At 41.5% G+C, this 27,979-nt stretch overlaps 1 protein-coding gene across 3 annotated transcripts in view; it reads right to left on the reverse strand.

Moving 5' to 3' along the window:
* edc4 (enhancer of mRNA decapping 4) overlaps nt 1–27,979 on the reverse strand; it is a 71,108-nt gene that overhangs the window by 33,825 nt on the left and 9,304 nt on the right. For all 3 annotated transcript variants that reach the window (XM_061772694.1, XM_061772692.1, XM_061772691.1), the window contains exons 3-15: nt 24,340–24,439; nt 23,951–24,137; nt 20,895–21,042; nt 20,541–20,645; nt 13,269–13,381; nt 13,085–13,168; nt 12,884–12,979; nt 12,475–12,574; nt 5,463–5,643; nt 5,253–5,319; nt 3,107–3,195; nt 2,391–2,572; nt 2,032–2,114 (exon numbers count right to left, since the gene is read on the reverse strand). In XM_061772694.1, coding sequence (XP_061628678.1) covers nt 2,032–2,114; nt 2,391–2,572; nt 3,107–3,195; nt 5,253–5,319; nt 5,463–5,643; nt 12,475–12,574; nt 12,884–12,979; nt 13,085–13,168; nt 13,269–13,381; nt 20,541–20,645; nt 20,895–21,042; nt 23,951–24,137; nt 24,340–24,439 — 1,535 coding nt within the window. The remainder of the gene's footprint in view (nt 1–2,031; nt 2,115–2,390; nt 2,573–3,106; nt 3,196–5,252; nt 5,320–5,462; nt 5,644–12,474; nt 12,575–12,883; nt 12,980–13,084; nt 13,169–13,268; nt 13,382–20,540; nt 20,646–20,894; nt 21,043–23,950; nt 24,138–24,339; nt 24,440–27,979) is intronic.

The raw sequence follows: 27,979 nt of genomic DNA on the forward strand, positions 1-27,979 counted from the left end.
GCTCCAGCACGCCCGCGACCCGAGTGAGGAGAAGCGGCTCAGAAAATGGATGGATGGATGTGTATATACACATACAGAACTAAACAAATTTGTATGACTGCTGATATGTAGTTGTGCTCATTAGTTTACATACACTGGCAGAGGTTTTTTTGTATTTGTTTTTTTTTTGTTTTTTTAAAGACTGGTGACTGAACAAGGAGTATCTAATTTTCTTTATGTTTATGTTATGTATAATCATTTTGCTTTTCTGAAATGTCTTACAGTTTAATTTGAACCCCCATTAAAAATAAAATAAAATGTGATTTGCCTTTTTTTTTTTTTTTTTTGTTCTATTCAGCTGTTAGGTCAAGCAGAAAGGAGGATCTGTACCCTTTTATGCCAGAGCAGTTTTACTGTGTCACAGTGGACTTTTAAGCTGCCGCTGTGGTTTCTTAGTATTTTAATTGATATTTATTCAGAATCAAAGTCGATCAGTTGAACAGTACAAGATTTCTAGAGGGAGTGAGAAAAGACGACAACAAAAGACAAAGCACTAGCTATAAACAAGATGATGAAAGTTAATCATTATATACCTAGAAGAATAACACAGACAGTAGTGCTACACCCTGTGAGGGAAGGATAGGACAAGATAGGAAAGGACAAGGACAGGAGGGGAAGGATACAGGACAAGGTTTGGTTATACAACTGAAGTGTGGTGGGAGTGGCTATGTAAAATCTAAACGTCTATAGGACCAGAGTGTGAGTGAGGGGATACCCAAGAAATTCGCATAGTCATAAGTTATTTGTCGCAATGAGTGCGTGGCCCCACATCCAGCGAATAAGTGAAATGACACCATTTCGCATGCACAATGACCGTCAAAAGTGTCCTGTAATTGCTGTGAATGCACCGCGGGGGCTGAGGACCCCACCAAACCAATCGAGAGGCGGGGTCGGGCCCAGGAGTCCACCGAGAGCGGCCCGGTGGACGGGATATGCCCCACCGAGGAAATCAGGGAGGTCCACCGGCTCCACCGAGGTCCACCGGCTCCACCGAGGCGTCCACAAGGACCCAACAACACGCCGCCCAGCGAACCCCCACCCCCCGATCCCGCCCCGCGCGACCTGCCACCAACACCCACAATGCAGCCAGTCCCCCCCAGCCCGAGGGCGAGACGGTGTCCCTTGTTTGGTGGAGAGGAGGGGGGACAGGGGTGCCCGACAAGGGAATGATAAGGGTGGGGGGTGGGGGAACCCAGAGAGCAGCTACGGGGCTTGAGAGGGGAGCCCCCACGCCAAGCAGCCATCCAGCCCGAGCAGGGGATGGGGGGGTCAGGGCTGCCAAGCACAGCTGCCTCACACCCACCCCTATGAAAAACCTTTGTTTCATAATTCCGTTTCTCTATCTTTAATTCAACTTCCATGCTGAGTAGTTCTCTCTCCATCTGCTACGTTTCTCCTCGTTTGTCTGGGCTGCGCGGAGTCAGTGATTACCCCCTGAGATGCTGATTTGATTGGCTGTGGCTGAACTCGCAAGTGATTGGTCATCACTACCGCAATGCTGTAATGCTGTGCCACTTAAAATAAATGCGCCATTTATGTCTTGAGTCATAAGCTTTTTTTTTTCGCTATGGTGTGGGAAGAATATAATGTATCACATTGTGTCTCCTTGAATAAAGCACTTTCTTTCCTTCTCCAAAGTAGTTTTGTGACAAAGACGCAGCCCACAATGCACTGTGTTGCGGTGGGCCGATTGTGTGCGCGAGCGTGTCACTGCGTGTCTCTGTTAATAATTCTATACTCGTACTAAAACGAACCAAAAATGTTTATTCTATAATATAAAACAAAGCTATTACTGTTCCATTTGGAAAGGTCTTTGTACCTTAGGATTATTTTGTTCCTTTATAACCTTTAAAATGTCAGAAATGTATTTTTCACCTAATCACGATCAATTGAAATTTACATGAGCAACCCCGATTTTCGATCACGTGATCCGATGGGGACATCCCTACCCATCAGTATTCATTATAATATCCATGAGGCAGAAAAACTCACCTATTGGTAGAGTCAGTTGAGTTGCTGCTGATTGCTGTTACAATTGTCAGACTACTGGCACTACTGCCAGGAGATGCAGGGACCTGAAGAGTATACCAATGTAACAGGAACACAAATAAAACACATTTGCCCAGGCTGATAGTATGTCTCAACGTTTGTTAGGATGGTAAAATTAGTAACTTTTTTTGCCAAATCTAAAAAAAATTAATTAAAAAAATATGTGCTTTTGCGAATAATATCCCGATGAGAACCTTGTTCACCAATGTCTGAACTGCAAATTTCAGTTGGTAACAAAGTCATACATGTATAAAAGAACAAAGTCTAAACAGAAAACAAACATGCTTTTAAATGGTTTGTACCGAAGTGCTTGGTGTCATGAAGGCATCAGGAGTCATCAACTTTGGCATTCGCCCGTTGCCATTCGTTGTGTTTGACAAGAAGTCAGCAGGTCCAGGAAGCGATGACATGTTTCTCAGGTCGATCTGGGGGTCACTTCCTGAGTCCTTGTCAGAACTCTGGTCTGTCAGATGGTCTGAAAACCCTGTTAGATACATGAAAGAAAAAGAAAAAAAAACTGAAATCACATTAATTCACTGATTTATATAGATTTTTAATGCTGAAAATTGTAAATAATTCATTTTGCTCTGATATTTCAGGGTGGTAGCTGGGGACCCAAAAGTGGGTCACGGATCAATTCTGGGTGGGTCGCGGACAGCTAGTAAAAATTTGTATTCCTATTCTGATTTTTTCAGAAGTGTTCCCACAAGGAGGTGACAAGAAATGTTACTTCCTTGCACTCTAGCCCCTAGTCTACTATGTAAACAAATACAGTGCAGCTCAGCCTTTTGTTGGTGTCAATATGCCTTTGGTGGTACCTTTGAAATGGTATTTAAAAATATAATACTGAACATTTGCTTTCAGAGGCTATTACTAAACAACAACAAAAAAAACTTTGTTTCAACTTCTATGAAAATGGGTCGCAAAAATGGGAAAATGGAAACAGTTGAGAACCACTGAGTTAAAGGAAACAGTAACTACACTTTGTGAGACCTGAAATAAATAAAAAGTGACACACCAAAACTATCTGGAGGATCAGAATGGGGCAGGCCAGTAGAGTTTGATCCCGCATTAGGCTGGAACCAGATCTGAACATCCTGCAGACTCCTAAAAATTCACAAAATATTCATGAGAATAAGAAACAGCTTCAGATATACATTAAATAGCTTCTTACATGTAACATTTGTCTTTTAATGTTGAACAGTATTACAATCAGAGGTGGGTAGAGTAGCAAAATACTGTACTCAAGTAGGAGTACTGCTACTTTACAGTAATATGACTCCAGTAAAAATAAAAAGTAGTTGTCCCCAAAATTACTTGAGTAAGAAACTAAGAGAAAAACTACTGAAGTACTGAGTAAATGGTGAGTAACCTATATCAGCATAAACATAAAACAAAATATGAATGTGCAAATTCAGATATTGCTGAACAATATCACAATCTAAAACAAACAAACAAAATAAACGTTTAAAAAAGTTGATACACCCCTGTTCAAATGCCAGGTTCTTGTCATTTAGACCAAAATTAATCATTTTAAAACGTTCTCCGCCATTAATGTGACAAAATTTACACAACTGAATTGATTTGTATTTTTTAAATCTTTCTGAGAGGGGAGGTGAAAATAAAGTGAAATAATCTTGTTCAGGTCACCATTGCAAAAGAGATGTTCTGTCTAACTCATGTTAAATGGGAGTCCACACACACACAATTCAAATTTTTACATGCCCCAAAAAACATGCATGCCTTAAAGAAACATTATTAGCTTTATTCACGGAAATGACTCAGTGAAGAAGAGGTTTGTTGACCACTTATTGATAGTGTGTGTGTGTTTGTGTGTGTGTGCGTGAATTTGCATGCTTGCGTGTCCAAGCGAGCGTGAGAGATTATAGAACGTACCTGAAAGATGCATGTTTTACATCTACTTATGACCACAAAATATAGTGAATGTTCCATCCATCCATTTTCTTTACCGCTTATCCTCACAAGGGTCACGGGTGTGCTGGAGCCTATCCCAGCTATCTTCAGGCGGGAGGCAGGGTACACCCTGAATTAGTCGGCAGCCAATCGCAGGGCACATAGAAATAAACAACCATTCGCACTCACATTCACACATTCCTACGGGCAATTTATAGTCTTCAATCAACCTAATACGCATGGTTTTGGGATGTCGGAGGAAACCGGAGTCCAGGCGCTGGAAGAACATGCAAACTCCACACATGCGAGGCCGGGATTTGAACCCCGGTCCTCAGAACTGTGAGGCAGATGTGCTAAGCAGTCATCAACCGTGCCGCCTATAGCTAATGTTGCACAGCCAAAACAACACCACCACCACTTACTGCAAGGTGTTTTCTCAAGTGTGGGCTGAAATATCCAAGTTTGGGCAGTCACAATTTAAGACTACACTGCATGACAAAGCTGTTGTTTTTCAGAGTCTGTAAAGTAAAGTGCTGCAGCCAATTGTACCCCCCCCCCTCCCGCAAATATTTTTGATTGGCCCGCAAATGCTTTGTGTGTGGTCATGTGGCTGCTTTGTGCCGTTTGATTGGTGAACTGGATGCAAATGACACAAGTGGTTTGATAGGTGCAAACAGCGCCCCAGTGCAGAAGTCGAAGGCGCAGTCTAAAAATAGATCGCGCATGCAATACTTGATAAATACAAGTAGCGAGCGGCATGTTGATCATTCTAACGGAGTAAAATTACTGTTTCTTCTTCAGATAAATACTCAAGTAAAAGTAAAAAGTATGATGCATTAAAACTACTCCGACAAGTACAATTTATTCAAAATGCTACTTGAGTAAATGTAACGGAGTAAATGTAGCACGTTCCTATTCACCTCTGATTACAATCAGTCAGCCCTCCCAGTTAGCATGCATAATTGACGTATATAGCTGCCAATTCGAATGAATAAGTTAAAAAAAAAAAAAAAGTGTCAGTGAAGAATAATTTATGTTTAATGCGTTAGAAGGAATGAAAACTGAAAAAAACCCTGGACAGACGAAAGCCACAGCCCAAGAAACACCCCCAGGAGAAAAAAAGCCCGCACAAGTACCTTTGAAGAAGGCATTATATAAAAACTCAAGATATTGAATGAGGGGTATCTAAATTTTTAACTGGTACTTTGTTGAATAAAATACTAAACTTTGATCAGTGTAAGGGAACTCACTTGGTGTGAACACAGTACAATTTAATCTGGATGCCAGATTTGGACTCTGTGGGTCCTTGAGCTCCCTCTGAAAGAAACCACATACACAGGAAAAACAATCAATCATGACCTCTGTGCTGTGTGTGAATAACTGATTATAAACTTGCTGCAGCTCAAAATGGGCCCTTTAGTTAGCTTTTTTCCCTACCATTAAGGCTATCATGGACCCACCTGTTGTTGCGCTCTCACTTTCCTCCTCTGCAGGAAGAACTTCAGTATGTCGCAAAGGGCTTTGGGCAACATCTTGAACTCCAAAGCTAAGCACAGGATGGGTCAGTAGAAACTCTGACACTGCAGTGAAAGTTGCTTTCCCTTTTTCCAGATCTTGTCTCAGCTCCATCACATAAAGAACCTGGCAAAGAGCCACATTAAATTAATATTAAAAGTAGTCTCCAGTGATATGTCGGTCGCCAACGAAACCGATCTTAATGATTCTTTGACATAAATGGCAGGCGCGCTTCCCCCCTTCTCCCTCGCACTGCGGAGTGAAGAGTGGTGTCACAAACAGTGCTGCAGGTGCACGGTGCATGCACGTGATTGGTCATTGCACTGGGCAGAGGTGGGGTGGCAATTACAAACAATTATACAGCACGCACATGAGAGGAGAGAGGGAAAACAAGAATTAAAGAGGCTCTACCCAGATATCAGTGTTTTGTTTCTAAATACATTAAATGTTTGAAGTACTGAAAACATATTCAAAGACATAATATACTGCTTAATTGCTGAGATATAGCCGAAGCATCTTTTTCAGTTTTAATTTTCCTGATTTTGTGGGCGGGGCTAAAACAGTCCTGTGGGTGTATACTTTCTAACGTGAGTTCCCTCCCCTACTATGTAAGGAAAAAGTTTAGTTTGGCTACGCTGCTCAGTTGTGAGTTAGCTGCGCTTAGCTTCCATAACAAGCCCCATTTACAACTCCAACGTGCAGTTAGCAAGCCAACGATGGCTACACTAAGAAAATGTGTCTTCGCTGGATGCCACAATTTACAGAACAGCTCGAGGACGTATTTTTTAAGCAATATCTCAACGTTATTTATTACATATGACGTGAAATTTTGGTTCAGATTTTAGCAAGAATCATGGAAGTTGATGCAAATGATCTGCTTTCGCAGGGTACATAAAATGTGGTAGGCCGGATGTGTCCCCCATGCTGCTAGTCTGACATGCTGCTATTTGGTTTTATTATATCCACTTCATCTGAGAGGTGTTGCTTTAGGATTAAAATCCATTTTTGTTTTAACAGTATTTGATTTCATATCTTATCAAATTATTAATTGGTATCTTTTGTGTTATGTAGCTCGGGGGGAAAAAAAACCAAAAACTTTTTATCATATATGTTAATACACTCTGCATGTCCAGACAGTAAACATTATTTAAATGATCTATTGACAACATATGGATGGCATATTTTCAATGTCAGATAATTTTCGGCTCCTTCTGATGTGTATTTTTTTCCTGATACATATTCATTTATATCAAATGATATATCGGGATTATTTTTTTCCTTCTGTGATTATATTGTCTGTTCGGGTGTGCTTTGTAGTTATGAAAGGATTCATCAAGCTCAATGCCTTTGGAAAAAAAAGTTACCAGAGACCAACGCCTCCTGCTGTTTCAACAATTACAAGAGAGAGTCTATGAATGCTATTATCGTAATTTCTCGTGTATAATGCGCATTTATTCCCCCCCAAAATTCTCAAAAGTCAATGGTGCGCATTATACATAGGTATAGGGGGAAATGGGAGGGGGGGGGGACTGTATGCCACCATCTAGGTTATGAAAAAGCAGTACACTTTCATTTCAAAATGCCACCGCCACCTAGAGGTTATGAGAAAGGTGTACACTTTCATTCTCATATGCCACCGCCACCTAGTGGTTATAAAAAAGGTGTAACCTACACGTTCATTCCAATATGACAGGGGTACGTATGACTGCATATATGTACAGTTGTGCTCATAAGTTTACATACCCTGGCAGAATTTGTGAAATATTGTTGTTGTTTTTTTTAAACATGACTGATGACTGAACAACAACATTAATTTCTTTATGGTTATGTTTTGTTTAATGATAATGCTTTTCTGAAATGCTTGACCGTTTAATTTGAATCCCATTAAAATAAAATTAAATGTGTTTCGCCTGGCCCTTTATGTTTTCTTTAAAGAAAATTCAATTTAATTACAAATTCTGCTTGGGTAATCAAACATATGAGCACAACTGTGTGTTTTTTCATTTAATATATAAAAGTAGGACTGTGAACTTTCAAAATGAGAGCAAGTAAATAAAAAGAAAGTATTACGTGTTCAAATAAATTGCTTCACTTCAGAATAATTATTTGAAAAAAACTAACAAAATACAGATAATACTTCATGTTTCAATCATATGGGTGGAAGCAAAATCATGCATTGTAATAATGCATTGTACATAGGTAGAAGGGTTTTCCGTAATTTTGAGGTCAACTTTGGGGGTGCGCATTATACACGAGAAATATAGATCTCTCCTGCATGTGAACTGTCCAAGTAGTCTGGCTACACCATTGTCCTGTCTCTCACCAAAAAAGGTTTTTCAAATATACAGTAACCCTTGTTTTACTTTATTAAAAGCATTTAAAAACAACAACAAACCAGCTTATAAACATTTAAAACAAAGACAAAAATAAAATTACAATTAAAACAGGGTACAGTGCAAGAAATATCATTTAAAAGTGGAAATGCTATAAAAAGCATGAGGAGGGAAAAAACAAAACAAAAAAAACAGTTTTTAACCTGGACTTGGAAACATTCACACTTGGGGCTGATGTCACTTCTGTTGGCAACTTATTCCATTTGTGTGCAGCATAATAGCTAAATGCTGCTTAACATGTTTGCTTTGGACTCTATGCTCCACTATTTGACTTGAGTCTGTAGATCTTAAAGCCCTACTAGGTTTACATTTCATTAGCATTTCTTTCATGTATTCAGGACCTAAACCATTTAGTGATTTAGAGACCAGTAGCAGAACTTTAAAATCTATTCTAAAGCTGACTGGGAGCCAGTGTAGAGACTTAAGAATTAAATTAATATGTTTTGACCTCTTTGTTCTGGTCAGATCCCAAGCTGCAGCTGTTTAATGCTCTTTTGGGGGATTCCAGTCAGAAGACCATTACAAACGTCAAGTCGACTTGAGATAAAAGCATGGATGAGCTTCTCCCGGTCTGCTTGGCACATGCAAGCCTTCACTCTGGATATGTTCTTCAGATGGTAGAAGGCAGTTTTTGTAAATGATTTGATATGACTGTTGAAAGTCAGGTCGGAATCTATCAGTACACCAAGGTTTCGAACTTGGACTTGTTGGTATTTATTAACAGCAATCCTCTTTTCTTTATTACGAAAAAAAAAAATTCTCAGTTTTGTTGTGGTTTAATTGAAGAAAGCTTTGGCTCATCCAGTTATTTATCTGTTTTAGACAGTGACACAACACCACAACTGTACTGTAGTCATCTGGAGACACTGCTAGATATAACTGTCATCTGCATAGCTATGATAGTCAAAATTACAGTTCTGAAGAATTTTACCCAAGGGTAGCATGTACAGGCTGAACAGGAGTGGTCCAAGAACTGACCCTTGAGAGACCCCGTTCGTCATTGCCATTCGATGAGATTGAACACTTCCAATATTTACAAAATAAGTCCTTTCGTCCGAGTAGGAATTGAACCATTTCAGGACTGTTTTTGTCCCACCCACGTTTCCAACTTCTTCAGCCGTATATTATGATCTACTGTATCAAAAGCCGCACTGAGATCCAACAAGACCGGAATTGACACCTTTCCCAAGTCAGTGGTCAACCTTATATCATTTAGCACTTTGATAAGAGCAGATTCTGTACTGTGATGAGTTCAGAAACCTGATTGAAATTTGTGAAAAAGTCCAAGTTCAAGAAATTGCTAAATTGATTAAAAATAACTCAACAATCATGGCTATGAAAGGGGATTTGAGATGTCTCTATAGCTTGCTAATATGGAAGCGTCCAGCGTTCTATTTTTTAAAGAAGCGTCAAGAGCTTTAGGAAACTCGCCTGACTGAAGTAAGCAAAAATCCGAAAATCACCTAGAACAGACTTCACAACAGCTTTGAAAAAGTCAGATGGTATTGAGTCAAGACAGCTCGTTGATGGTTTCAGCTGCCGTTTTTTTTGGTCAACTGTATCAAATTCTGACATGGTAAAAGACTTTTTCCTGGGTGGCTTCAGAGTTAGTATCATTTTATCATTTTGTTGATTTTTTACTGATATTTAACCTGATGGATTGTCAGGAGTTCTGGAGCTATCGTATTCAGGGGGGTTGTAAAGTTGTATTGTTGAAGTTCTTACTGATGATTTCAGAATAGTGTTGCGGTCTAGCCCTGACTAAAGGCTTCTGTATACTCACGCGGACGGCGACCGTTCTGGCATCACTTCGGCTGTCCTGCGCGTAGTTTGCCTTTATACTCGAGAGCAATCCACGAGCTGTTTTGAAAATGTACTGCAGTTCACCTCCAAGTCAGGGGTGTCGCTACGGCTGGTATTGGCTAGGACGCCACAGGGTGGAGTTTCCTCTGCATTTTTTTTTTACATTTCCGGTAGCAGTTTTTACCTTCCTCTCAGTAACAAGGAACAACAATGGTGACCGTGGAACAGTGTCTGCTAGAACAAATGTACCTAGATGACCAGATGATAAGTTTAATTATGTTGTAAAATGGATCGAGAAGGCGGCGGCGTAGATGGTATGTAGAACCAAGGGGCACGCTGAGTACATCATCAAGCATGTGAGTAAAACGGACCAATCACGAGAGAGGATCTCCGCGGCGTTCGACACGCAGCAACAATTGTTGCCGCGTGCCTGTCAAGCTACGCAGAGGGCCCGCCCGAAGCAATTTGTCGGTCAAGTGATGCAATGCGGGCGTTGTCGGCCGCGTGATAGCGGGAGTATAAAAAGGCCTTAACTCTTGGTTAAAATTACAAAGACTTCGTCTGTAGAGGTCATAGTCAATTTGGAGTTTAGTTTTTCTCCACTTATGTTCTGCTTTGCTGGACTTTGATTTAGAGGTCTTTACCATCATTGTGCTCTCAACGGTGTTATAGGTCGCCTCAAGATTGTCTTAGTTTTAATAGGAGCAACAGCATTCATGACATTTGAAATTTTCCAGGTGAAATTATCCAAACGTTCATCAACTGTACCAGCATTCACAGTTTGTGGCACAGCTATGGTCTCCATAAACTTAGTGGCGGTACTCTCATATTTGTACCTTTTCTTAATAGATAGAGGTTCTCTGAACTTTTGGGAGAATCTGTAATTCAAAGAATACACAAAAATGGTCAGAAATAGCCATATCCTTAAAGGATGTAAATTTACGGGACATTGCCTCGACTAAAATGTGGAGTATTAGTATTTATAGCTTTTATCAAAACTAGTTGCTAAATAAGAGTAATACTCAAATGTAAAGGACATGCCGACAACTTTCAAACTAAAATGCAGCGAGTTAGTTTTCTACTTGTAGTCAGCATGGTTTTTTTTACTTACCGGTGAAGAGACATAAATAGTCAACATTGTTACTGCGACAAGATGATCACAGCCCGTCATCAACAACCCATTAGACTTGTCCGAGCACACCGATGAGGGGCGTCGCCACACACTCGGGGGAGGGATGGAGGGAGTAGTGAAGCGAAGCTACATTCAAATCTTGCTAGCATTTTGAAGATGACATACTTCCCCTTTAATGTTGTTTACATGTTTAACTCTGTAGCATGTATTTTGAGTAACTACTGTATCAATGTATCATGTGTAACTACTCTATTCATGTACTATGTGCTGTACTAATCTATTATTTGAACTGTTATTTGTGGACCCCAGGAAGATTAGAAAACTGCTACGGCACAAGATAATGGGGATGTCTACAGCGGCTGCTGCTTGAGGCAGTAATATTGTCACCAAAATTATTTGCTTACAACAACAAAAATGGTCAATATCCAAAGTAATTTAGCAAATGATCGCCAGCACTTGCTGAAATTGCGATCATTGAGTTTGGTACTAAGACAGATGCCGCGGAGCTAACTGAGCTAGCTAGCTTTAAACAACAAACAATGGCGGGGTGCGCTCGAGCCATCTCATTTTCCGGGTCACACTGACAGCAAGCGCATTGTCAGATTTACTTCAAACTTCACAGAAAACAAGAATAATAATGGTGAATCATGTCCATATAGTTTTGTATTGTGCCGGATCCTATAAACGCGTTATTTACAACGCTGAAAACACCTTTTGCGGTCAAGATTTTTGGCGTAACAACCACGAGGAAAATGTTCATCTTTGTCAAAACTTCGAATAAACACTAACGTAACGTACATAACATTAATGAACCCCCCCCAATAAGAATCTGAAAAGTATTCTTGTAAACATCATTGCCTCCGATCAAATGAGCGGTTCATCTGCGTTCTTTTCGTCATTGTCGTCACTTTCACTTTTTGAAATCAGATTTGCGCTGACACAACCACGAGTTCTTTCGGCAATGCGTCTTCATTCAACAACAAACAGAGCTTCCAAAGTTAGCAGTAACACTTAAAATGCACAAACGGATTCCTAAGTGGCCATATGTGGCTCCTTTGAAACTAGTACCTGATTGGCCGACTGTTATAAACCCACACCCCCAACACTGAGTACTGTATAATTCAAACAAAAAGACGCTGGCCATGGAATCACATGCACATGTTTGGGTGATGCCATTGTGCGGGTCAATATCATGCTGACTTCAAATTGATCCCACGGGCTGGGAGCTTGACATGTCTTTTATAAACAAATCAATATCATCCTTGAATCGAATCAGAAACATGAGTCATGATACGAACCGAATCGCTGCCAAAACAAATTGTTATACCCCTAGTACACACAGATCCGTCTCATTGGTAAATGAGGAAAAAAAGTATCGCTTTTGTGAACCAAACAGAACACATGCGAAACCGAAAAAGCTGAACCGGTTGGACGGTTTTCAAAACCCGTTCCACCTCTACTCAGTACGTGATTGAATCACACAGATTATGTCAGATCAGAGGATTTATCAATGTCCTGACATATGAATAGGAAGAGTAACCTTTAGAAAGATATGTACATTGTTGAAGTTGTTTTCTTTAAATCACACTGAACAATTTATAATAAAACAGCTGACAAAATAGCACTGACCTTCCTCTGTACGTCAGTAAGGATGAGATACTCAGCGGACAGGTCCAAACTTGCCTTGAGACTTGGCAGAACTGTTAAGTTCATTGGATCTGGAGAGAATCTACAAAACAGCACAACCCATTAAAGGCAAGAGCTCTTCAGCAACATTGGATGTTCATGCAACAAAAGGGCAGACATTTTCTGAATGGCTTAATTGAATTTTTTTTTTTTAATTGATGCAGATTTGGTTCGAGCAGGGATCCAGGGAGTGTTATAGTAACAATAATAAGGGTTGCTTTCAAAAAGGTGGCCAAATCTGAAAGGTAGTTATGAAGCACTACAGCAATTTCAACCACACACTGTACACTTTGGTGGGTAGTTATTGAGATGACACTCAGGGTGCAACTGAAAGACTGAAGAAAGGAATAACCTGATGGTCTGCAAACAGGTCCAGGAAACAGTACACCACATCTTTAATTCTTGGTTCTGATCCGCTCCAGTGATAAGAAACCTCCAGAAAGGAACCCTATTTTGAGAAACAAAGAAGTGACATTGTAAGTGAAACAGCAATAGATTCATATTCGTGGATATTGTGCATTTTGCTCATAGGAATCTGGACTTGTCTACTCACTCAGGGTCCTGCCTTTTGTGGTTGTCACAGAAAAGAAGGCAGGAAAGGGGACGTCCACCATGAGGACGCAATTCATGAAGACATCTAATTAACAAAACAAACAAAAAAGAAGAAATTCTGCTACTCTAGTACCAAAGTGCCAGCGTGTACATCTACTTGAAGGAAAGGAGGTGTTCTTGCGTACCTTGGCTTGTCCTGCCCCCCTTCTATATATATCTGCCAGAACTTGATGTATCCATCATGACTGGCTGTGGCTAACACTGTTCCATCTGGAGATAGGGCACCTTCACTGACATGCTGGTAAAACAGTAAAATATGTTTTACTATATGTCATCTATAAAAATTTACAATGCAAGTATGTCTGCCTGCTTACTCTTACAATAGTATAGCAGTCACTATTTCAGCTTTACAACTGCTGCTAAATTGTTAAGATTCCTGAAAATACACATCTTATAAAAAGTGTTTTCATGAGCCAATAGAGGAACTGGGTTCAGCATCACGTTCACCTCAACATCATAATGAGCCAAGGGTTTAAAAAAAAAAAAAAAAAAAAAAAAAAAACCTACACTATCAGTTAAGATGAAAGGACAGGTAATTATCAATAACTATTATGAGCAAATATATAGATAAATAGGTAGACAGACAGAGGCTGAAATAAGGATTTAACACGACATTTTTCTCACTAAATATATTTCCAAAGGTGCTATTGACATGAAATTTTCACCAGATGTTGGGAACAACCCAAGTAATCTATACATACAAAGAAAGTACGACAAATAAGCCTCGCACACAACCGTAATTTCTCATGTATAATGCGCACCCATGTATAATACGCACCCCCAAAGTTGACCTCAAAATTCTAGAAAATCTTCTACCCATGTATAATACGTTTTTACAATGGATGATTTTGCTTCTACCCATATGATCTAAATGAAGTATCTGTATTTTGTTAGTTTTTTTCCAAAGAATTCTTCTTATTTCCTTTCGGCTTGTCCCTTTAGGGGTCGCCACAGCGCGTCATCCTTTTCCATGTAAGCCTATCTCCTGCATCCTCCTCTCGAACACCAACTGCCCTCATGTCTTCCCCTCATGACATCCATCAACCTACTCTTTGGTCTTCCTCTCGCTCTCTTGCCTGGCAGGTCCATCCTCATCTTCCTTCTACCAATATACTCACTATTTCTCCTCTGGACGTGTCCAAACCATCGAAGTCTGCTCTTTCTAACTTTGTCTCCAAAACATCGAACCTTGGCTGTCCCTCTGATGAGCTCATTTATAATTATATCCAACCTGGTCACTCCGAGAGCGAACCTCAACATCTTCATTTCTGCCACCACCAGCTCTGGTTCCTGTTGTCTCTTCAGTGCCACTGTCTCTAATTCGTACATCATGGCCAGCCTCACCACTGTTTTATAAACTTTGCCCTTCACCCTAGCAGAGACTCTTCTGTCACACAACACACCTGACACCTTCCTCCACCCGTTCTAACCTGCTTGGACCCGTTTCTTCACTTCCTGACCACACTCACCATTGCTCTAGACGGTTGACCCCAAGTATTTAAAGTCCTCCCCCATTGCTCTCTCTTCTCCCTGTAACCTCACTCTTCCCCCACCACCACTCTCATTCATCCACATATATTCTGTCTTACTTCTGGCTAATCTTCATTCCTCTGGTTTCTAGTGCATGCCTCCCTCTTTTCAACTGTTCCTCCACCTGCTCCCTGCTTTCACTGCAGAACACGTCATCTGCAAACATCATGGTCGACGGGGATTCCAGTCTAACCTCATCTGTCAGCCTATCCATCACCCCTGCAAACAGGAAGGGACTCAGGGCTGATCCCTGAGCTTTCTCTAGATCTACAAAGACACAATGTAGCTCCTTCTGACCTTCTCTGTACTTTTCCATCAACATCCTCAAGGCAAATAATGCATCTGTGGTACTCTGTCTAGGCATTAAACCATGCTGTTGATCGCAAATACTCACTTCTGTCCTGAGTCTAGCCTCCACTACTCTTTCCCATAACTTCATTGTGTGGCTCATCACCTTTATTCCTCTATAGTTCCCGCAGCTCTGCACATCACCCTTGTTCTTAAAAATGGGTACCAGCACACTTTTCCTCGATTCCTCAGGCATCTTCTCACGCGCTAGAATTCTATTGAACAAGCTGGTCAAAAATTCCATAGCCACCTCTCCTAGATGCTTCCATACCTCCACAGGAATGTCATCAGGACCAACTGCCTTTCCATTTTCCATCCTCTTTAATGCTTTTCTAACTTCCCCCTTACTCATCATTGCCAATTCCTGGTCCACCACACTTGCCTCTTCTACTCTTCCTTCTCTCTCCTTTTCCTCATTCATGAACTCCTTGAAGTATTCTTTCCATCTATCAAGCACACTACTGGCAACAGTCAACATATTTCCATCTCCATCACCCTAACCTGCCTGCACATCCTTCCCATCTCTATCCCTCTGTCTGGCCAACCTGTATAGATCCTTTTCTCCTTCTTTAGTGTCCAACCTGGCATACGTGATCGTATGCCTCGTGTTTGGCCTTTGCCACCTCTACTTTTGCCCTATGTCGCATCTCAATGTATTACTTTCGCCTCTCCTCGGTCCTCTCAGTGTCCCACTTTTTCTTAGCACTTTATTTGAACACGTAATCCTTTTTTTTTAATTTATTTTCTCTTATTTTGAAATTCACATCCCTACTTAGATTTTGTAAATTAGAAAACACACAGTTGTGCTCATATGTTTGAATACCCAGGCAGAATTTGTAAGATGGGTACAATTCTTTAAAGAAAACATGGACCAGGCGAAACACCAGGGTTCAGTAACCCATATTACCGAAGCACCCACCACAGGACTCCCTCAGGGACACAGTCGGAAGCCTTCTCCAAGTCTACAAAACACATGTAAACTGGTTGGGCGAACTCCCACGCACCCTCGAGGACCCTGCCGAGGGTGTAGAGCTGTTCCACTGTTCCACGCCCAGGACGAAAACCACACTGCTCCTCCTGAATCCGAGATTCAACTTCCCGACGGATCCTCCTCTCCAGTACCCCTGAATAGACCTTACCAGGGAGGCTGAGGAGTATGATCACCCTGTAGTTGAAACACATCCTCCCTTTTTGGACCGCCACCCCAGTCTGCCTCTGGATTGGCAGACTGGGGTGGCGGTCCCCCCTTTCCTAAAAAGGGGGACCGCCACCCCAGTCTGCCAATCCAGAGGCACTGTCCCAGATGGCCACGCAATGTTGCAGAGGCATGTTAACCAGGGCAGCCCCAAAACATCCAGAGCCTTTTGGAACTCCAAGCGGATCTCATCCACCCCCGGGGCCTTTCCCCCGAGGAGCTTTTTAATCACCTCGGTGACCTCAACCCCAGAGATAGGAGAGCCCGCCTCAGAGATCCCAGATTCTACTTCATCATGGGAAGGCGTGTCGGTGGAATTGAGGTCTTCTTCGTAGTATTGTCCCCACCTACTAACAACGTCTCGAGTCGAGGTCAGCAGTGCCCCATACCCACTATGCACAGTGTTGATGGTGCACTGCTTCCCCCTCCTGAGACGCCGGATGGTGGACCAGAATCTCTCCCAAGCCTCAGGAAGGCTTTCTCCATGGCCTCACCTAACTACTCCCACGCTCGAGTTTTTGCCACAGTGACCACCAAAGCTGCATTCCGCATGGCCAGCCGGTGCCCATCAGTTGCCTCAGGAGTCCCACAGACCAAAAAGGCCCGAAAGGACTCCTTCAGCTTGACGGCATCACTTACCACGGTCCACCAACGGGTTCGGGGGTTGCTGCCACGACATGCACCGACCAACTTATGGCCATAGCTCCGGTCGGGCGCCTCAGCAATTGAGGCGCGGAACATGGTCCACGCGGACTCAATGTCCTCCCGCCTCCCCCGAAACGTGGTTAAGTTCTGCCGGAGGTGGGATTTGAAACTCTTTCTGACAAGGGATTCTGCCAGACATTCCCAACAGACACTCACAATACCTTTGGGCCTGCCAGGTAGGACTGGCATCTTCCCCCACCATTGGTGGTGATCAGTTGACAGCTCCACCCCTCTCTTTGCCCGAGTGTCCAAGACATGCGGGCGCAAGTCCGATGACATGACCACAAAGTCAATCACCGAACCTAAGGTGTCCTGGTTCCAAGTGCACGTGTGGATACTCTTATGCCTGAACATGGTGTTCATTATGGACAGTCCGTGATGAGCACAGAAGTCCAATACCAGAAGAACACTCAGGTTCTGATCGGGGTGGGGGCGTTCCTCCCAATCAGGCCCTTTCAGGTCTCGCTGTTATTGCCCACGTGAGCAATGAAGTCCACCAGCAGAACAATGGAGACCCCAGCGGGAGCGCTCTCTAGCACCCCCTCCAAGGACTCCAAAAAGGGTGGGTACTCTGAACTGCTGTTTGGTGCATAGACACAAAGAACAGTCAGGACCAGTCCCCCACCCGAAGGCAGAGGGAGGCTACCCTCTCGTCCACCGGGGTGAACCCCATTATCCAGGCTCCGAGCAAGGGGGCAACACCTGTTTGCCGCCTTTCACCGTGGGCAACTCCAGAGTGGAAGAGAGTCCAATGCGAAAGGGGACCCACGTTACCCTTTCGGGCTGTGCCCAGCAGGGCCCAATGGGTACAGACCCGGCCACCAGGCGCTCACCTTCGAGCCCCACCTCCAGGCCTGGCTGAACAGGAGGGCCACGGTGACCCGCAAGGCAAAATTTAGTCAATTTTTTGTCGTCATCATAAGGAGTCTTTGAGCCGTGCTTTGTCTGGTCCCTCCCCTAGGACCTGTTTGTCATGGGTGATCCTGCCCGGGGCATAAAGCCCCAGACAACTTGGCTCCTAGGATCATTGGGACACACAAACCCCACCACCACAGGAGGGGTGTTATCTGCGAACAGGAAAAAAATGCACCAATCCCCACCCAATTATTTTGTCAATAATAATTGGGAGGGTCTTCATTTTTTAGACCAGTGATTCTAAGTGTGCATACCGCAGACATCCAAACACTAAAGGAATGAAAAAGATGACAAAACAAATTTTAGGGGGGCTCAGGGGGATCCCCCGAGCCCCCCCAGAGAATCTTTTTTATTTTAACATAAATTAAGCAATCTGGAAGACTCTAAAGAGTACAATAAGCCAAAAAAATAAATTATTATTCAAGCAGAAAAAATTATTTACACCGCTCAAGTACATGTTGATGTACATATTTAAGATTCAAATTAAATTTGCCTCATTTCTTTGCTTTTTTGTTCTGGCCTCCAACTTGAGCCAGGCCCATCTCCACCTGCACCTGATGCCTGCTTCAAACTGTGCCACATGAATAGCATCCTTCTCTTTAAGCACTCTCATTCTGGAAAAGAACTGACTAAAATCATTGTCTGTTTCACTTGAATTTTCACTATTACCAACTTCAAAGGCTAATCCCAAGTGCATCTTCCAAGAAAATATTAAGTACAATATTTTTCAGTTTTTATTGGCCATTTCTGAATTTGAAGTTAGTTCATTCTGTGTTGTGACATAATCCTTAACAGCGCTCCGTCGCGTAATACATTTAACATTAACATCAGTAAACTATCCATCCATCCATCTTCTACCGCTTATCCGAGGTCGGGTCGAGGGGGCAGTAGCTTCAGCAGGGACGCCCAGAATTCCCTTTCTCCAGCCACTTCATCCATCTCTTCCGGGGGGATCCCGAGGCATTCCCAGGCCAGCCGAAGGATGCAGTCTCTCCAGCGTGTCCTGGGTCGTCCCCGGGGTCTCCTCCCGGTGGGACGTGCCCGGAACACCTCACCAGGGAGGCATCCGAATCAGATGCCCCAGCCACCTCATCTGGCTCCTCTCGATGTGAAGGAGTAACGGCTCTACTTTGAGATCCTCCAGGATGACCGAACTTCTCACCCTATCTCTAAGGGAGAGCCCGGACACCCTGCGGAGGAAACTCATTTCGGCCGCTTGTATCCGGGATCTCGTTCTTTCCGTCACGACAGTCAGTAAACTAATTAGATAATTGTAGCCGCGTTTCCTAATTAATACAAAATGTACTACCGGTTCAGCTCTTGTCGCCAATGTTGTGTGTGCTTCGCGGTTCCACTTGGGACCACAACCAGGGCACCGACCCAGCACCTCAACGCGAAAATACAAAAGACCAGCGCAATAAATACCACACTGGGTTATCTGATGAGCAAAAATGTTGCTTAACCGTAAGAGTAGCAATAGAGAAAGAGTAACCAAACATTGTCCTCAATTAAGTGTACCGTTACTTGACAATAACGTGACTCAAGTAACTAGTAGTCCTCCAAAAAATTACTTGAAATTATTACTCAAATACTGAGAAAATAGTGAGTAACTTCTGATTTTTTATTTTATTTTTATTTTTTTTTACGACAGCATGAACATCAATTAAATAAAAATTAAAAAAAGACAAAATAAAATGTGAATGTACACATTCTGATGTTGCTGTGAGTGCGTATGCATAGTCAAAAGTACAAAAAAACATCTGGAATTTACTGCAGTGTGTTTTCTCAAGTTATAAGTGAGCTGAAATATCCACGTTTGGGCAGACAGTGCCAGACAAATCCCACAATATATGAAAGCTGTTGTTTTTGTTCGTCTAAATGTAAACAAGAGTCGCGCGCCATTGCCTTCATGGTAACGACGACTTTCCCAACATGGCCGCCACGTGCGCACGACAATCAATGGGGCAGGCTTATCTAGTGTGAATACCTATGTCCAGGAAGCCCAATGGAAGACGCTGTGTGAGGTCATGTGACTGTGTCGTTTGATTGGTGAACTCGACTTAAACGTCACTCGCGCTTGAATTGAATGACGGAAACAGCGCCCGATGCAGAAGTCGAAGTCGTAGTCTCACACACGAACCAGTTGATAAATAAGCAATAATTGATAAATAAAAGTAGCGAGTGACATTTAGATCATAGTAACGGAGTAAAAGTATCGTGACTTATTAACAGCAGATGCGGCAGAATTTTTTTTCTGGTCTCGTCAACTCCTGTGACTTTGAGCGCATAGGCGGAACCTCAGGCTGCATATTAGTTCGCCGCAGAGTAACATTCACAATTACATCTGTGTCTTGATGGTGGATATGTGGAATGGCTCTCGCTGCCAGCGGTCAAGGAGTACGAAACAGCCTATGACATCAGTGACAGCGATCGCGAACCCCCCACCGCACCTCCTTTCCAGGAAAAACTCATTGGATCTATAAGATTTACGTAAATGGCCTATTTTGAGTTCAAAATGGCAAATTTCACCGAAAGCCGACTGATTTGCATGTATGATACTGGTCTCCCTCTAATGGTACACAGATAAAGGGGACAATTTGAAAACTACAAATAAAAACAATGAATGAAACTATCTTGGAGTGGACATGGATCTTAAACCTTGCTTTAAATACTACATTTGTATATACTGTACAACAAGTCATACCTGGGTATATCCCTTCACTGTGATGAGGCCTTCTTTCAAATCTGTGGCATCAACAGGCCAACGAGCATTGTTGGCCCTTAAGACTTCAAGGTCCCACACTTCAGCCTAAAAAAGGACAAAATTACAACTATGCTACGTTTAAAGACACATCATGATCCAGAAATACAGAGTTATTGTGAGGCTATACTGTTGATGGGGTTTCAAATGGCCAAGAAAACTATGTGCCAGATCCTCTTTTTAATGATCATCACAGCCACCAAAGCGGAAGTACAATTGCTATTTAAATGGCTTGGCGTACTCTGCCAAGCACTAGCGAGCTTTCGAACTAAGCTAATTTGTGCACTAAACAAATACCCTGTCTTCATGCAGAAGGGCCAAGGTCTGGCTGGTGTCATCCGGGTTGTCCTCATTATCATCTGGAATGAAAGGGCACCAGATGAGACGCCGATGCAAGTTCAGTGGAGTGTCCGATGGCCTTCGGATATGAACAACTATCTGATCTCTTAGGGCTATGGATTAAGGAAAGCATGAGGAACCGAATATTATTGGGCGATTGTGTGTGCATAATATCAAATTCAGTGGTGTGAAAGTGTTTTCCCCGTTCCTGATTTCTTATTTTTATGCATGTTCGTCACACTTAAATGTTTCCCATTATCAAATTAATTTAAATATTTGTCAAAGACAAGTAAACATAAAATACATCCATCCATCCATTTTCTAAACCGCTTCTTTTCACTAGGGTCGCGGGGGTGCTGGAGCCTATCCCAGCTGTCATCGGGCAGGAGGCGGGGTACACCCTGAACTGGTTGCCAGCCAATCGCAGGGCACATAGGAACAAACAACCATTCGCACTCACAGTCATGCCTACGGGCAATTTAGAGTCTCCAATTCATGCATGTTTTTGGGATGTGGGAGGAAACCGGAGTGCCCGGAGAAAACCCACACAGGCACGGGGAGAACATGCAAACTCCACACAGGCGGGGACGGGGATTGAACCCCGCACCTCAGAACTGTGAAGCTGACGCTCTAACCAGTCGGCCACCGTGCCGCCACATAAAATACAGTGCCGTGAAAAAGTATTGGCCCCTTCTCAAATTGTTATATTGTTGCATAGTTTCCCCACTTTGTTTAAGATTAAACAAATGTAAATATCAGACAAATAGAACCCAAGTGAGCTGAAAATGTTGTTTTTAAATTATTTCATTTATTAAGGAGGGGAAAAAAACTATTCAGTTACCATGCGCTGTGTGAAAAAGCAATTACCCACCTTGTTAAATCATGAATTAATTGTGGCTAATCACAATGTTTGGTTATTTTTACTGATCACACCCAAGCCTGATTGCCAGACCTGTTCAATCAAGAAATCACAAACAGAATCTGTCCTGACAAAATCAAGTCAGACAAAAGATCTCAAAAGAGCTGGAGGGAAAAAAAAAAAAAAAGACAATCCAAAGAAATTCCAGAACAGTTTTGAAATAAAGTAATTGACATCAATCCAAAGAAATACCAGAACAGTTTTCAAATAAAGTAATTGACATCAATCAGTCTGGAAAGATTTACAAAAGCCATTTCTAAAGCTTTAGGTTTCCAGCGAACAAAAGGGAAAGCCATTATCCTCACATGGAGAATACATGGACCAGTGGTGAACCTTCCCAGAAGTGGCTGAATTACAAAGATTACCCCAAGAGAACAGCAATGACTCACCCAGGAGGCCACAAAGGAACTGAGGACAACTTCTAAAGAACTGCAGGCCTCCCTTACCTCAGTTAAGGTCAGTGTTCCTGACAACAATAAGGAAGAGAGTGGGCAAATATGGCATCCATGGCAGAGTTCCACGGCGAAAACCACTGCTGAACAAAAAGAACATAAAGGCTTGTCCTACTTTTGGAAAAAAAACATCTGAATGATTCCTCAGATATAATATTCTTTTGGAAGAATATTATATGGACTGACGAGATGAAACTTGAGCTTTTTGGAAGGTATGTGTTTCGTGACGTGTGACGTAAATGCTGCACAGCATTTCGGAAATAGAATATCACACCAACAGTCAAACATGGTGGTGGTAGTGTGATGGTCTTGGGCTGCTTTTCTCTTACAGGACCTGGCCAACTTGCTGTGACTGATGGAACCATGAATTCTGCTCTTTAACAGAAAATCATGCAGAAGAATGTTCAGCCATCAGTTTGTAACGTAGACCAAAAGATCCTTAAAAGAGCAACATTACACTGAGATCTAAAGAAATTCAGGAAAAATAAGGAAGAAAATAATTGAGATCTATCATTATGGAAAAGTTAAAGAAAGCCATTTCTAAAGCTTTGGGACGCCAGCGAACCATAGTGAGAGCCATTATCCACAAATGGCGACAACATGAACCTTCCCAGGAGTAGCCGTCCAACCAAAACTTACCCCACCGTCATACAATATCATCCAAAGAACTGGAGGCCTAAATTGCCTCAGTTAAGGTCAGTGTTCATGACTCCACCATAAGGAAGAGAATGAGCAAGAATGGCCTCTATGGCAGAGTTCTAAGACAAAAAACACTGCCGAGCAAAAAGAACATTAAGGCTTGTCTCAATTTTGCCAGAAGACATCTTGATGATCCATAAGCCTTTTGGGAAAATACTCTGTGACGAGACAAAAGTTCAACTTTTTGTGTCCAATTACATCTGGTGTAAAAAGTAATACCGCATTTCAGAACAAGAACATCATACCAATAGTAAAATATGCTGGTGGTAGTGTGATGGTCTGGGGCTGTTTTGGTGCTTCAAGACCTGGATAACTTGCTGTACTTCAAGACCTGGATAACTTGCTGTGAAACATTGAACCATGAATTCTGCTGTCCCCAAAAAAATCCTGAAGAAGAAGGTCCGGCCATCTGCTTGTGACCTCAAGCTGAAACGAAGATGGGTTCTGAAGCAGGACAATGATCCAAAACACACCAGCAAGTCCATCCCTGAATGGCTGAAGAAAAACAAAATGAAGACTTTGGAGTGGCCTCGTCAAAGTCCTGACCTGAATCCTATTGAGATGCTGTGGCATAACCTTAAAAAGGCGGCTCATGTAGGTTTGTTTTTTCCCCTCTATTAATAACAGAAACCTTAATTTAAAAACTTCATTGTGTTTACAAGTGTTGTCTTTGACTATAATTCAAATTTGTTTGATGATGGGAATCATTTAAGTGTGACAAACATGCAAAAGAATAAGAAACCACGAATGGTGAATTCCAGCTCAAGTATTTCAATGGCATGCATGAGTTCTTCAGTTTTTGAGAATACGTTTGTTGCAGTTTGTTGGTTACTTTAAATATACGTCTTTGTCCAAGATAGCTGGTATTCTCCAAGATTAAAGTCAAAATTGGATTTAATAGAAAGGGAAGGACATTTTTATGGCAGAGCTTCTGGTCAGGATACAATATTGTACTGCTGGTGCATGTGAGCTCCCAAACCATAAGGTTGCCAGCTTCATCTACACAACCCAACAGAGGTGAGTCAAGGTGGGCAAAAGCCAGATCTGTGACAGCACCGGTGAAGCCTTTCAGAAGGGAACGCTCTGCTGTGTCCACACTCAAGACACGTATCATAGCCTGGTTGTTGGCTCCTGAGGAAAGATGTGTTTATTTGATAGAAAAGACTGCAACATGGAACACAGAAAACAAAGATAATGCAATTTAATGTATTTATTACATATGTAAAAATATGTAGTAAGATAAAACTAAGACAGTATGATGTCGATGTTTGTCATTTTTCCTGTTAGCATTTAGCATTTCATATAAAAAGAAAAGGATGAATCCAGGACTAACCTCTAATTGCATACGCTGTGAAAGAATTTGACACAGCAATAAGTCTCCCATAATGGTACTTGTGCTCCCAGTCATATTTGGCAACAGGCTGAATCTTCACCTAAAAGAAAAAGAAATTCACCATTCACAATTCATTAAGACTGGATTCGTAAAGGTCAATCAATACCTGATAAACTGAACACTATGTCTGCCAGAACCAGAACTAATTCCCAACAAACTCAATTCATTAGTCAATAACTGAGTACAACCCCAATTCCAATGAAGTTGGGACGTTGTGTTAAACATCAATAAAAACAGAATACAATGATTTGCAAATCATGTTCAACCTATATTTAATAGAATACACTACAAAGACAAGATATTTAATGGTCAAACTGATCAACTTTATTGTTTTTAATAAATAATCATTAACTTGGAATTTTATGGCTGCAACACGTTCCAAAAAAGCTGAGACAGGGTCATGTTTACCACTGTGTTACATCACCTTTTCTTTTAACAACATTCAATAAACGTTTGGGAACTGAGGACACTAATTGTTGAAGCTTTGAAGGTGGAATTCTTTCCCATTCTTGCTTGATGTACAGCTTCAGCTGTTTAACAGTGCGGGGTTCTCCGTTGTCGTATTTTACGCTTCACAATGCGGCACACATTTTCAATGGGAGACAGGTCTGGGCTGCAGGCAGGCCAGTCTTGTACCCGCAACTCTTTTACTACGAAGCCAAGCTATTGTAACACGTGCAGAATGTGGTTTGGCGTTGTCTTGCTGAAATAAGCAGGGGCGTCCATGAAAAATACCTTTCTTGGATGGCAGCATATGTTTCTCCAAAACCTGTATGTGTACCTTTCAGCATGAATGGTGCCTTCACAGATGTGTAAATTACCCATGCCATTGGCACTAACACAGAGGCCCATACCACCACAGATGTTGGCTTTTGAACTTTGCGTCCATAACAGTCCGGGTGGTTCATTTCCTCTTTGGCCCGGAGGACACGACGTCCACAATTTCCCAAAACAATTTGAAATGTGGACTCGTCCGACCACAGAACACTTCCACTTTGCATCAGTCCATCTTAGATGAGCTCGGGCACAGAGAAGCCGGCGGCGTTTCTGGGTGTTGTTGATAAATGGCTTTTGCTTTGCATAGTAGAGTTTCAAGTTCCACTTACGGATGTAGCTCCGAACTGTATTTACTGACATTGGTTTTCTGAAGTGTTCCTGATTCCATGTGGTGATATCCTTTACACATATATGTCGGTTTTTGATGCAGTGCCACCTGAGGGATCGAAGGTCACGGGCATTCAATGTTGGTTTTCGGCCTTGCCGCTTACATGCAGTGATTTCTGCAGATTCTCTGAACCTTTTGATGATATTATGGGACCGTAGATTATAAAATCCCTAAATTCCTTGCAAATGTACGTTAAGGAACATTGTATCTTGACTATTTTCTCACGCACTTGTTCACAAAGAGGTGAACCTCGCCCCATCTTTGCTTGTGAATGACTGAGCAATTCAGTGAAGCTCCTTTTATACCCATTCATGGCACCCATCTGTTCCCAATTAGCCTGTTCACCTGTGGGATGTTCCAAACAGGTGTTTGATGAGCATGACTTTCTCAGTCATTTTTGCCACCTGTCCCAGCTTTTTTGGAATGTGTTGCAGCCATAAAATTCTTAGTTAATGATTATTTGCTAAAAACAATAATGTTTATCAGTTTGAACATTAAAAATATTGTCGTTGTAGTGTATTCAATTAAATATAGGTTGAACATGATTTGGAAATCATTGTATTCTTTTTTTATTTATGTTTAACACAACGTCCCAACTTCATTGGAATTGGGGTTGTAAAACTTCTGTACAGATTGAAAATGACAGAGCTACAGAATGTTAGTGTAGTGCAGTGATTCTTTTTTTCACATTCACTCATTTCATTCTCACTTCACTCTATTATTTGTTACATGCGTTTACACACACAATCAATCGTCACTCAAGGTAGAGAGGTCAAAGTGAAGGGGTGTTGCAACAGTGTAATGCCTCCCCGAGTTTTATTTCCTGAAAACTGAATTAGCCAGCAGAAGCCAAATTCAAAATCTATGAAAAATTTTTATTTTAAAATGGGAATATAAAGCTCATCAAACTAACATGCATGTTTATTAGTGGTGTAACGATTAATTTTGACAGCAATTTGATTATTATGATGATTAGTTGTGGCCAATTTGATTCAAGGACGATATTGGTTCATCTAGAACAATACAATCCAAAACGATTCAGTGTTTGGAAATTCAGTAATTATTTAGCAAAAAATTCAACCAGTGTTGTTAAAAAAAAATAATTTTTTAAATAAAATTTTAAAAAATGCATATCACACAGTGGCGTTGAAATTTCCTATATTCCTTTTGTTTCTTATGGGTACCAGGTACAATAAATTATGGCTACAACAAACAAACAACCATTATGGCAAATAGTACTTAAAATAACAAATGCATTCACACTTGATTTGAATAAAGTGCAACTAACATCTCTTCAGGTTGGATTAATGTTCTAATTATATTTATTACTACCCACCAGTGGCGAGGCCAGCCCTATTTTGGGTGTACTCAAGGCAAACTTCCCTGAATTCGTCCTCAAATTAATTTGAATTTGAATATTAATTTGAATATTCGGTGGTGATAGCACATGGTTTGGCATTCACAAAAAAGTAAACTTTGTGTAAGTCAGTTGAGAAATGACTTAATTTCAGTGTCCATGCATTGCCTTTGAAAGGAACATTGACCTTCCCAACATGGCCGCCATGTAAGCACGTCGGTTAACCGGGCTGCTACAGCGTGCTGGCATATAGTCTTATCGATGGTCAGAACAGGTACACACATTTCCAGCTGTGCTAATGCTAATAACCAGGTAATCATTGCGTTACAACCCTGACACAATCTATGAAATGACAGTTGAAAACACAGCGTTGCTTCAATACCTCCTCCTGTATATTATGTCAGCACTGACGCAACAGGGGCTTGAAATGGTGTGTACTGTGAAGCTATTAGCTAATAAGCTAATTAGGCACATGAAGCTATCGCTAGCTAATTGACTGGCAAAGAATTTTTGCCCAATGTATCTGATACGATATGAAATGTCTTTGCGAAGTATTTTATGCTAAAATAGGGTGTGTTCATATATGGTGTTTTTTTTTATGGTCTGCAAAAACTATCTAACCAAGAATATTTTATTTCTAGTCAAAACGAATTAAAATTAGACGCAACACGTATGAAAATACAAAATAAAATTTAAAAAAAATATTTCAAGTAAATATTAGCTTGAAACAAGTGAAAATGGTCTAAAAACAAGGCGATGAGTTGTTTTTTGATTTTGCAGTATTTATTTTGTTTCCAGTGTTTATTTTCGGCATTAAAAAATCATTGGCAGTATCAGCTGAACATAGGTTTCTTGAAAATACCCATTTCCAAGAAAAAAAAAAGAGCAGAGCTTTTTGTGAAACGCATTTCAAACAGAACATTAACTTTTATGCTTTTTTTTGTTTTTTGCTTTTATGAAATAGATGGATAAACAATGCTTTCCTACTATATTCAGTGGGTACGGAAAGTATTCAGACCCTCTTAAAATTTTCACTCTTTATATTGCAGCCATTTGCT

The sequence above is a fragment of the Phyllopteryx taeniolatus genome, chromosome 5 (genome assembly GCF_024500385.1).
Source record: "Phyllopteryx taeniolatus isolate TA_2022b chromosome 5, UOR_Ptae_1.2, whole genome shotgun sequence".
Classification (NCBI taxonomy): Eukaryota; Metazoa; Chordata; class Actinopteri; order Syngnathiformes; family Syngnathidae; genus Phyllopteryx; species Phyllopteryx taeniolatus.